The sequence below is a fragment of the Gymnoscopelus microlampas genome (assembly GCF_963454915.1).
Source record: "Gymnoscopelus microlampas genome assembly, chromosome: 19".
NCBI lineage: Eukaryota > Metazoa > Chordata > Actinopteri > Myctophiformes > Myctophidae > Gymnoscopelus > Gymnoscopelus microlampas.
This window is the reverse complement of record NC_139956.1, coordinates 30,859,120-30,871,132: the sequence shown is the minus strand read 5'-3', so window position 1 is coordinate 30,871,132 and position 12,013 is coordinate 30,859,120. Positions and strand designations below refer to the sequence as shown.

At 43.0% G+C, this 12,013-nt stretch overlaps 1 protein-coding gene across 5 annotated transcripts in view; it reads left to right on the top strand.

The window, feature by feature from the left end:
- nrxn2b (neurexin 2b) overlaps positions 1 to 12,013 on the top strand; it is an 884,672-nt gene that overhangs the window by 334,079 nt on the left and 538,580 nt on the right. For 2 of the 5 annotated variants that reach the window (XM_084043029.1, XM_084043031.1), the window contains one exon: positions 8,359 to 8,660. In XM_084043029.1, the coding sequence (XP_083899155.1) occupies positions 8,359 to 8,660 (302 nt within the window). Of the gene's footprint in view, positions 1 to 8,322; positions 8,661 to 12,013 lie in introns of those variants that run through there. The other 3 variants (XM_084043030.1, XM_084043032.1, XM_084043033.1) reach the window with 3 other exon arrangements.

Sequence of the window (12,013 nt, the reverse complement as noted above, 5' to 3'; positions counted from 1 at the left end):
TTTTTTTGCACGATGGAGAAAAAAACAAAACAATAAAGTACAGTCGAGGGCGGTACGATGTGTTGGAAAAGCATAGTATCAATCCTTGCCCTCAATGCTACTGATTGGGTTCACCTATCCATGTGCAACTTGTTTAGCGCCTCCTGCCTATTATCTTTGTGTATTTGACATGCTCATACCTATGCGTACAGCATGCGTCTCCGTTTGCTCATGTGCATGAACATGTGAGTCTGTGGGCGTAAGTCTGCGCATGTGAAATGGACCAATCAATGGCATTGATTCCACATGGGTTGGAAATCCATCCTCTTCCTCATGCTGTTAATAGCTCCCCCCCCGCACGCACGCACGCGCGCGCACACACACGCACGCGCTCGCGCGCACACACACACACACACACACACACACACACACACACACACACACACACACACACACACACACAGCAAAGAGCTACTGTGTTGGTCTCACTGCAGTGTGTGCATGCCTCCAGGTTGAACTTTGTCTAGTTCAAAGTATCAATACCATGATATACTCTGTACCAAGTAAAAGGACTGTATTCATAATCTTGCTTGAGTAAACGTATGAAAGTATTGCCATCTTCAAAATATACTTTAAAGCAGGGGTCTTCATTGTGTTTCAGGCCAAGGACCCCCTAGCTGAGAGAGAGAGATGAAGCATGGACCCCCACTACATATTGTATTCATGTTAAATGTGTGTTTTCAGACGTTTAACCACTTAAACCCTCAATACTTTGCAAACTTGACCTTTCACTCTGTACTTGATCTGCTCTTTTTTCCCTCTACACCGAACCTCTATGCCGAAAATAGCCGATCTACAAGCACCCAACGCCTCGCGCTGCGAGGCGTTGTGAGCTTGTAGATCGGCTATTTTTGGCCAATGTTCCCATCAGGATAGGGATGCTAGGGTTCAAGTGGTTAGTGTAAAAAAAAAAGAGTCCCTGTCACACAAAGATTTGGCAGCCCCCCTGTAGTAACTCTGAGGACCCCCTAGGGGTCCCGGACCCCCCGCTGAAGACCCCTGCTTTAAAGTACCAAAGTAAAAGTTCTCCAATTTCTTTGAGGGATCAGAAATGTGTCTAACACAGTGTCATGGAGATCTTTACTGTCTGAGCAGAAGCTTTAGTCTGTCACGTCAAAGGACCGGCTGGTTCTGCTAGGAATCGAACTGAGAAGCATGGATATTTAGAACAAAACAGGCCAAAGTTTGAAGGCCAGCAAGCTCAAGTGAAGCCTTGGTTTCCAGGTGGGCAAATGCTAAGCAGATGGATACTCACGCACTGCACAACCTTGTGCGGTAAACAAACATTAGGTTCTGTCTAGACACATCTTCAAAATAGTTTTCGTATGCCTCTCGCTTTACCTCTGGCTTCATTGTCAACCGCATGTTTAGCTCTTTATGTAAAGAAATTGGATCCAAGTGGAAAGTACACATGCACTTTGTGTGCATGAATGTGCTTTAACCCATTCAATCCGGGAATGCAGATCTGTGTCACTTTAGATTTGAGCTATAATATAACCATTATTTTATACCTTGGCTATACATTGGCGCTATAAGCTTGTAGATCAGCTATTTTTGAAAAATCTTGAACATCTGTGTTTTTAACACACATTTTTTTAAACAACATTCTTAACTCAAATCTTTGCTTATGGAGGTCCCTGGAACAACATATTTGACACATTTTCGCTTTAAAAAATATATATTCAAAGATTTGCACAAATGTTCACGATTTTTCAAAAATAGCAGATCTACAAGCTTGTATAGCGCTGCACTCGGTGCCGCGCTATGAGCTTGTATATCTGCTATTTTTGAACACCCGAAGAAATCTAAAATGACACAGATGCGTTCCAGGATTGAATGGGTTAAACGAACAAAGTGGAATTTTGTAGAGAAGCATGTCTTCACGTGAACACTCAGAAAGAACTACTAGATGTGGCCCTGATCTGTTTCTGAGGGCATAGGGAAAGGGATCTGTACTGGCGTCCCATGTTATAGTACTGTAGGTGTGGAGGGTGTGTGTGTGTGTGTGTGTGTGTGTTCTCTTCAACTATATCTCCGGTTGATCTCACTTTACAATCCTTTTGAACCACGCCGTGATATTGAAGAAGAGGAGGGAGCGGAGCAAGATGAGAGAAGCAAAAAAGAGGGACCTTACTGTGTGTTTTCTTTCAGAGTGCGAGGGGGCTGAAGTGATTTTTTGGGAGGGGGTCTTTTCTGAAGCTTTATCACCAGCCTACTGGAGCACATACATACTGTACAGACAATAAGAGCGGTTGGGGGAATAAAGGTGGCTTTACTACCTGTGTGAGGGACACTGTCTGGTGGCGCCGGCTGTGTGTGTGTGTGCGTGCGTGTACGTGCGCATTTGTATCCTCGGCTTAAGCTGCGAAAAAGAGACAGATTAATGTTGATGTTTGGGACACTCCATGATCCGCTGCTACTACCAATAGTGTGTGTGTGTGTGTGTGTGTGTGTGTGTGTGTGTGTGTGTGTGTGTGTGTGTGTGTGTGTGTGTGTGTGTGTGTGTGTGTGTGTGTGTGTGTGTGTGTGTGTGTGTGTGTGTGTGTGTGTGTGTGTGTGTGTGTGTGTGGAGGGCTTTTCAGGTCAGTTTCTGAACATAAGTGGGGGGATGTGGGTGTATGGTGGTCACTGTCTGTCAAAATCCTTCTCCGTCACTCCCTGGACCTCTGCATAAACCAAAGGACTCTGACTTTTTTGGCAAATCTCTCAATTGTTCATGCCTGCTGCCCAGCTCATGTAGGCTGTTGTTTACCACTAACAACCCTTTTGTGTGTGTGTGGGAGGGAGGGTATCAATACATAATTGAAAATGCATTTAAAATGGCCCATTTACCACGCTTTTGTTCCTACTACATCAGCAACACAGAGGAGGCCGCTCTCAGGAGATTTGCTCTCCCTCACTCACTCTCTTTTCTCTCTCTCTCTCTCTCACTCGCGTTCGTCTCTCCTTCACTCTGCCCTTTTCCCCCTTCCTTTCTCCCCCCTCTCTCCCCTGATGTGTCTTCGTGATGACGCTTTCACGCTTCGGTTGAGATTGCTCTAAACTTCCATTTCAGCCAAAATGCTCTTTTAAGTAGTTGTCTCTTTATCTGGGGACGCCGTTCGTCCTTGGGTTGTTTCCTCCATCATCCACGCGTGTGTGGGCTTCAGTTGTGTGGCTGGAATGGCTTTGGATTCGTGCCGAGTCGTGTTCCATGAGGTGAATTCAGGCACCAGAGACAGCACAGCAGTTTAAGTTACAGATAACAGGACATTAGAAGTACAGTACAAGATGCAATAGGAGTAACATCACAATAAAGACACCATATGCAGTGAGCAGTGGTGTAAAGTAACTAAGTACATTAACTCAAGTACTGTACTTGAGTACAATTTTCAGGTACTTTTACTTCTTAAAAAAAAGTAAAAGTACTTTCTACTTTTACTTCTACTCCACTACATCTCAGAGGCAAATATTGTACTTTTACTCCACTACAATTATTTACATTATAAAACACACATTAACCACTTTAGCCCCATTTTCTACCTAGGCTATTTGAAAATAGCCGATCTAAGCTCACAACGTGTCGCGTCGCGATGTGAGCTTGTAGATTTGCTATTTTCAAACATTTTTGTACTTTTACTTTTGGTACTTTAAGTACATTTTGATACCAATAATTTTGTACTTTTACTCAAGCAAATTTTGAATCCCGGACTTTCACTTGTAACAGAGTACTTCTACATTGCAGTATTGATACTTTTAGTAAAACATTTGAGTACTTTATCCACGACTGGCAGTGGGTAGGTTATTTTGAAATTGATTGAATACTTTATTTGTCAGAAATGTAAACAGCACAGGGTACAGTAAGACATTAAGGCTAGAAGGATAACACAAAAAAGTTGTTTTCCACTTGTTTCCAGGCTGAAGTGTTTACTGTTACTAAATACAACTGTTCTCATTTTGAAATGCTGCATCTTCTTTTGCTTCACACTGCTGTTACTCAATGGCAGGATCACTTTATTTGCCAAGCATAATAAATCCACAGGGATATGTTTGCGTTATATCGGTGCATGGAAATATTGACATCGGAGTGACATGCACACAGTGGTACTGACATTAAAGTTAATTAAAGTCACACAATACAATACAATACAACAATACAAATATTGGAATACAACTCAATAGAATCATACGGTAGATGTACAGAGAAAGGAGGGGTGGGGGCGGAGGGCAGACTATTCTACTAGTGCAGAGGTCTTCAACAGGGGGTCCGGGACCCCTAGGGGGTCCTCAGAGTTACTACAGGGGGTCCGCCAAATCTTTGTGATTTTTACATTAACCACTTCAACCAAGCAAAGTTCTGAGGAGAACTTTAGCCAAAAATAGCAGATCTACAAGCACACAACGCCGTTGTGCGCTTGTAGATCTGCTATTTTCGGCAAAGTGGTTCGATATAGGGGGGAAAAAGAGTGAAAGTACAGAGTGAAAGGTCAGGTTTTCTAAGTATTGTTTTTAGAGCATGGTTAAATGTCTGGAAATACACATTAACATGAATCCAACATGATAGTGCTGTGAAACAAGTCTATGAAGCCACCTGAGTCGGATGCTATCAATGCACAGAAGCCGGTGATGAAGCTGCCTATGAAATCTATGAAAATAAAAAATACTTCATACAATATATAATGGGGGTCCCTGCTTTCTCTCTCTCTCAGCCAAGGGGTCCTTGGCCTGAAAACGTTGAAGACCCCTGTATTAGTGTTCAAGGAGTTAAAATATGTTCACTTGTATTTTAAGGACAGGAATTCTTTTAGGTTAGTTTTGAGTTTGGGCAGGGAGTTGACATCCTTTAGGTCTTTTGGTAGGTCATTCCACATTACGGTGGCAGCTTAGTAGAATGCATTTTTGCCCATGTTTGAGACGAATTTTGGGGGAACGAGGTCAGATGATCTCCGTCTGGCACTATGCCCCATGGGCATAACGATGTTACCCATTGTTTTCCAATAACATTGGAAAACAATGTTTAATCCATTAACACATTGAGTGCCAGAGGTTTTTTAAAACAGGGTACAGCCAGTGCCAGCGTTTTTAACAATTTTTTTAATCGTTAAAATCCATGATCACCGTCCGACCTGAGGCCGATTCTACAAATGTCTTCTAAATCCTAAAGGTGGTTACACACTGGCGATTATGCGAATATACGCAAAATTCGGACTTGTTCCGAATAATTAAAAGACTATTTTTCGCTTTTTCGCTCCATGGAAGCTTGCATTGACTTTATAAGGTTTTTCAAAGAAACGTATTATTCGCATGAAAAAATCGCCCCCGGTGTGTAAGGAGCTTTACAGTTAAAAAAGAAAAAAACGTATATTGCTATAATCAGTTGTTCTCAAACCTTTTCATGTCAAGGACCCCCAAAATTATATGTATTTGGCCACGGAACCCCATCTCTAGATATTTTGAAGCAAAGATTTGAGTTACAGTATAATAAAAAATGTGCGCACATTTAAAAAAAGAAAATCTAAAATTTCAGATATACAAGCTCATAGCACGGCTACGAGCTTGTAGATCTGCATTTTTTGAAAAATCGTGAAAATGTTTGCACATCTTTGAATATATATATATATATTTTTTTTTAAAGCCAAAGAAATCTAAAATTAAACTTAATGGCTTAAACTTTAAAACATTTTTTTTTGTTATTGTGTCATCTGTAATTCGTACCAGAATGCAACACACATAATTCAACCTCTCAGCCACATAGTATACTCCACACACACACAACAGATATAACAGTCCATACTCCTCACACGGCACGTGCAAGCACCAAATGGACACGCTGTTATCCATCACCGCTCCTCTCTCCCCTTCACCCCAAAGATTGCTACTGCACCCGGCTGGCTTGCTCAATCAGATTCCGCTCTCAATCTATCCGACAAACCGACCACCCCCGTTCGGACGATCCCCGGCAGCTAGCTCTGCCCCGTGGGAAATGCACCCCGATATTGGAGTGCATTTCGCAGTAATGGAACCATGGGATGAACTCGATTTGATGATCCACCCGGTCTGAGGCCTAAACCTCATTACCTGAGGCTGGCAGGTTCCTCCCAAGTCAGCGTCCACCAGGGGGATGGGGGGGGGGAGGGGGATACGGGGGGTGGACACAATGACCACAGGAAGCCCGGCGTCACTTCAGATCACAAGCGGCTGATTTGGATCGATGTTGAGAGTGACTAAATTAACCCATTAAGACTTGAGGCCGTTTCTACAAAATGCCTTCAAACTACTGTTCTATACCACTGTTCTGAATCCTAAGAAATTTCTGAAAAACATTGCTACAGTATATATATATAGCTACAATCTAAAATTACATAGATACTTTCACGGTTTTAATGGGTTAAAAATGTTTTGAAAATATTGCATTCTTTGGATGCTTTGTTCTGATTGGTTGATTGATTGATTGATTGATTCATTGTTGATTGATTTGTGCCTTTTTGGAAGATGTTCGCCTACAATGACGTGACCAAAATAAAATACGGATCCCAGGTTGAAGGTTAACCATGGTTCAGTCGCTGCCCCGGATGATCCAGCGATTTGGGGCAGTCACTTTAGGCGCCTGGTCTAATTATTCTCTTTCGGTCTGAGCCTCTGTTCTCCCCCTTCTTTTCTTAGTATTGTTTATTTTCACTGCGGCCTTTGTTACTGTGTAACGGTAAGATATTAACTACTGTATACGGGGCTGTCAAAACAGAGAATTATAACTGCAAAGATGGCTATGACCATAATGATGTGAGCAGCCACGCTCATGAACAATAACACTCAGTTAACATTTTGATTGTGACGTGTTGAACTTGAGGCCCTGTACATTCGGATAGATTTTGATTGGCTGTCAGTGTTTTTATCGCTCATCAAATCGCTCTGAAAGTGATCCCAATTACTATATCGTTCACCGTGTGTTGTTGTCTTTATAGTTGTGGTGTGGACTCTGCCACACTTGAGTTGGAGGCAAGTTATCATTCTTGGTGTGGACAGACCTTTAATACACACAACCCAATCCACAGCACTTAAGCGGAGGTGTGTTGTGTTGAGCGATTAGAGGTATTAGTGTGCGTCTCTTGTAGACAGGGTGCTTTGTGTTGTGACAGCGGGGTATCGGGCTCAGTTCCTGACAGGCAGAAACAGTGTCCCGCCCTAGCAGTTAAGACCGGTGGTTTTGACACGTGTCCATTACCGTTTTGACCGTCAGGTTTTGACACATGTCCATTGTGAAGCGAGTTGTTTTGACTGGTAGCATGCTAGCGAAGCACTCCGCGGTGCAAGTAGGGCACTTGTGTCATACAAGATAGACTGACAGGCATTAGCGAAGATGTCAGCACAACTTTCTTCTGCCTTCTCTGTGTCTCTCTTTTGCTCCGATGCACTTTTGTCTGTCTATCTCAGCCTTCGCCCTTTGTCTTTGTTTAGTGTCCATCATCATCTCTCTCGCTCTCTCGCTCTCTCTCTCTCTCTCTCTCTCTCTCTCTCTCTCTCTCTCTCTCTCTCTGTCACTCCTTCCTTTTCTTCACTTTGCGTATTGACTTTTTTCCTCCATTTATGTTTTTTGCATTGTTGATGAATATAACTGCTGAGAAATATTGCTCTGAAAACAATGTGGTCGATCTTTGGTATGATCTTGTGTTGTATAGCTATAGTACTCGGCCATGATTGCGAACGCAGCGGAAGGAGCCGCGCAAGTGGAGCTTACTATGACACCGTGCTCGGCTTGTGTCTCTGTGTGTCTGTGTGTCTGTGTGCACTATTGTGTGCACTGCCTGTGTGCAGCCAAGTAAATGTCCAATATAGACGTACCATACATAAAAAGAAAGGTCTTTGAAAACTGAACACACCTGTCAAGGTTGCGTTTAAGCCCGCCCCTTCCCCCGGAAGCCACGCCCCGGAGAAGCCTCCTAAAAACTCCCCATTGAAACCCCATGTTAAATGAAAAGTGCCCGAATCGCTCCCAAACTTTTTCTACCCCCCCTAAGTGGGGGTCTACGAACAAATACTTCGGGCTCGGATTTTGGCTCCGCCCCCCGGAACTGGGTGAAACAGGCACTTCAAACACTTTGTTGAATTGTTCAAAACCATTAAAAGTTTTTTTTTTGTTAATTTGTATTTTTCTAAGATGCTCCTTTTAACGCAGAATTTCTTTGCATTTTTTTTTTTTTTTGGGTTTTTTTTTTTTATATTTTTTTTCATTCATTTTTTTTTTTGCGTTCGCTTCCCGCGTTCGCGCGTCTTACTTGTATAAGTAATAATATTGTCAATATTGACATGGCTCTCTCCTCTCTCCTCTCCTCCCCTCACCAGGCAAGGAAGAGTCGGTGGCCACCTTCAAGGGGAACGAGTTCTTCTGCTACGACCTGTCCATGACGCCCATCCAGAGCAGCACGGACGAGATCACGCTGTCCTTCCGCACGCTCCAGCGCAACGGCCTCATGCTGCACACGGGCAAGTCGGCCGACTACGTCAACCTGTCGCTGAAGAGCGGCGCCGTGTGGCTCGTCATCAACCTGGGCTCGGGGGCCTTCGAGGCCCTGGTGGAGCCCGTCAACGGCAAGTTCAACGACAACGCCTGGCACGACGTCCGCGTCACTCGCAACCTGCGCCAGGTAAACGCAACGCACGCGCAGGGGAGGGAAACGTTTGGCATTTTTCTAGGCGTGTTGGATCACCGAATAACCCCGCTCCCCACGTGTTCTCTGCTGTTTAGAGGTCGCCTTTTCTTTTCTCTTCTGCTGTCTCTGTCTTTCCTTGTTTTTCGATCTATCCAGTGGTGGAAAAAGTACTTAAATTCTTTACTTAAGTAAAAGTACCAATAGTGCAGTATATAAAGTGGTTCATTTATGTTTTATAATAATCATTTATATCTAAAAAGTAACTAGTAACTAAAGTTTTCAAATAATTGTAGTGGAGTAAAAGTACAATATTTGCCTCTGAGATGTAGTGGAGTAGAGGTAAAAGTATTGGAAATTGGAAATACTCAAGTAAAGTACAAATACCTCAGAATTGTACTTAAGTACAGTACTTAAGTAAATGTACTTAGTTACTTTCCACCACTGCGTGTTCTCTGCTGTTTAGAGGTCGCCTTTTCTTTTCTCTTCTGCTGTCTCTGTCTTTCCTTGTTTTTCGATCTATCAGATGGTGTCCCTCACTCTCTTTACTTACAACCTGTTCTGTCTCTTGCTGCCTGGCTAAACTCATCGGTTTGTTTTTATTGCAGGTTGAATGAGGAGCCATCGACCATCGTGCTGGTGGTTTTGTTTTGTTGTTTTTGTCTCTCAGTTGTCCTTGTCTTTTTCCTCCAAACAACCAAAGATCCATGTCACTTTCACACTCAGGGATCATTCATGAGGACTAATACGTCAAAGGAGTTCATGATCATTTTTATCGTAGCTAAAAAAAGATACTACTTGTCACACTGAATGGAATATAATATAATAGATTATGTAACATAACTTGCCTTTAGCTTCCCAACGGGGGGAATCGGGGGATTAGAAAGTGCTGCCTGTTCATACCGTGTCATTAACCTATATACAGGAACCTTACTCTTACACATGTAAGAGTGTCGGTTGATTGTAGAGGTTGTTCGTGTTTTAACGGGCTGGTACTCTGAGCGCCATTTCCACATATTATTAATGAGCAAGTGAATAGTGCTCTATATGTATGCAGGTAATGTACTTAGCTACACAAATGGAATGCGCCCTAATTCATCAGAGGCGACAATGCACTTACACCCTTTCTGAACAAATTACCCAACCTAGCTTTACAAACCTTTAATCGTAGGTAATGGAGAACAAAAGACGCTTGTGAGTGTGCGCGCGCGTGTGTGTGTGTGTTTGTGTGTGTGTTTTGTGCACTGCAGCCCATTTTATCTTGTTAATTTACACACACACACACACACACACACACGCACACACGCACACACGCACACACGCACACGCGCGCACAAACAAACCGCATAACAAAAGACAAGTTGAATAGTGGCAACAGCAGAGACTCAATACACTGGGTCATCAATTGGCAGTTGCACATAGCGGCAGTGAGATGCAATCAATTTCACTTACAATTGCCTTGCTTACTTCTTCCCACTGTTTTGGTAATTGTAATTGGAATGAATGGCTTGTCAGCCCTAATAATAGGCATTGTAATGGGCCCCAATGCAAGAACGCCCGATCTGAATGCATTAGCACAAAGCAAAGTAGGCTGCAACAAGTCCTTTTTGTTCTGAGCTTGTGCAAAACAATGTTGATCCAAAGCTGGAACTTGTGCACTTTGAATGACTGACAAACCCTCTTTCACCACCGCCACCCGATGCCAAGTTCTGTCGAATACACTTGTCAAAGTCAAAGTGATCTCAATGTAAGTGGAGATAAATTATAGGGAGAAAATGTCAGCCAATTGCTGTCATTCCGGTATGGAGCTGCACAGCGTGAGGTCGACGTGACGTGACCTTACATGGCTATTATATTCAAGTTACTTCAATAATAATGGCTTTTATTTTAGCATAATAATATGCTAAAATAAAAGGGTAGCAATCACATAACTGACAAAAACTAACGCACGCACGCACGCACGCACGCACGTACACAAATCTCAAACTCAATCCCAACCCCTAAACCTGACCCCTATATGCCTAATCGTAACTCTGACGCCAACCTGATTCTTTTCCTAATTGTAAACTAAAAATCCATTTCTCTTGTGGTGTCCCGGAAAGTGGTCGGATAAAGGTCGATTTCTCATGTTTTACTATAATTGTGGGGATATCTGGCCCTCATAATTATAGAAATACCTGGCGCGCACGCACGCACGCACACACACACACACACACACGTCACACACACACACACACACACACACACACACACACACACACACACACACACACACACACACACACACATGGATGGACGCATAGGCACACAGAACGCACAGAAACACATTGGTACACAGTTGGGGTCAAATATGTAATGCTGCCGGGGTGTGTGTGTGATCACCCGTGTGAGACTGGCTTAATGAGTTTAGGAAGCCAATATGGTTGTAAAGATTTAGTGGCTGAGCCAACCCACCTACCACTGCACCACAATGACCTTTGTGAAATTACACAAACTCTAACGCAGACAAATTACATAAAACTCTGTAGTTTCACACAAATTAGTTAACACATATCGGCATATCATGTCATCACTATCTTACAGAAAGCTTGTATTTCCACAATTGTACAATAAAACAAATTAACACGTGGGGGTACGTTAATTGTCTATAATGCCGCTAACAAGAATTGAACATTTAATATTTTGGTTGATATTGTACTTTGTTACAAAAAGGCATCAGCCCTGTAGCATTCTAAAACAATAATAACTGGTCCATAGTCCATAGCCGTCATTTCCACCCACCGTCCGTCCGTGCTATGGGACTGTGACCACGACTACAGATCCCATAGTCTGCGAGGACCGTTAACAAAAACGCAAATAAACAGCTTAAATTTGGGAAAAGTGAAAAATGTGCTACGTCACTCTCCTTATATGCCAATGGTCAATGCCCGTGTGCAAGTTCAGATCGATTGGCCAACCCACTGAGGAGAAAACGCGTTTCCGGACGGTCATAGGTTTCTTCATTTTTTAGTACAGTGGTTTTCAACCCGTGGGTTGGGATCCCGAGGGGGGCCCCCACATGATTTGGGGGGGAGGAGGGGGGTCTCTAGATGACAGGGAAGTGACAATTTAAAGGTAGGGTAAGTGATTTGCATTGGTTAAAATAAGTGTTAAATAGCTCTATATTCTGATAGTACTCATTGCTATAGAGTGTTTGTTCAGTAAAAGGAGTCTCCTTGTCTCTCCAGCTCTTTATAAAACAGAAAATGCATTTTCGTTTCAGTTTCAGTTTCATTTCCAATTGTATCCAACCAGGGCAGAGAACTCAATCAGGATATAGATTAAACAAGTGAAATTGGAACTGATGACTG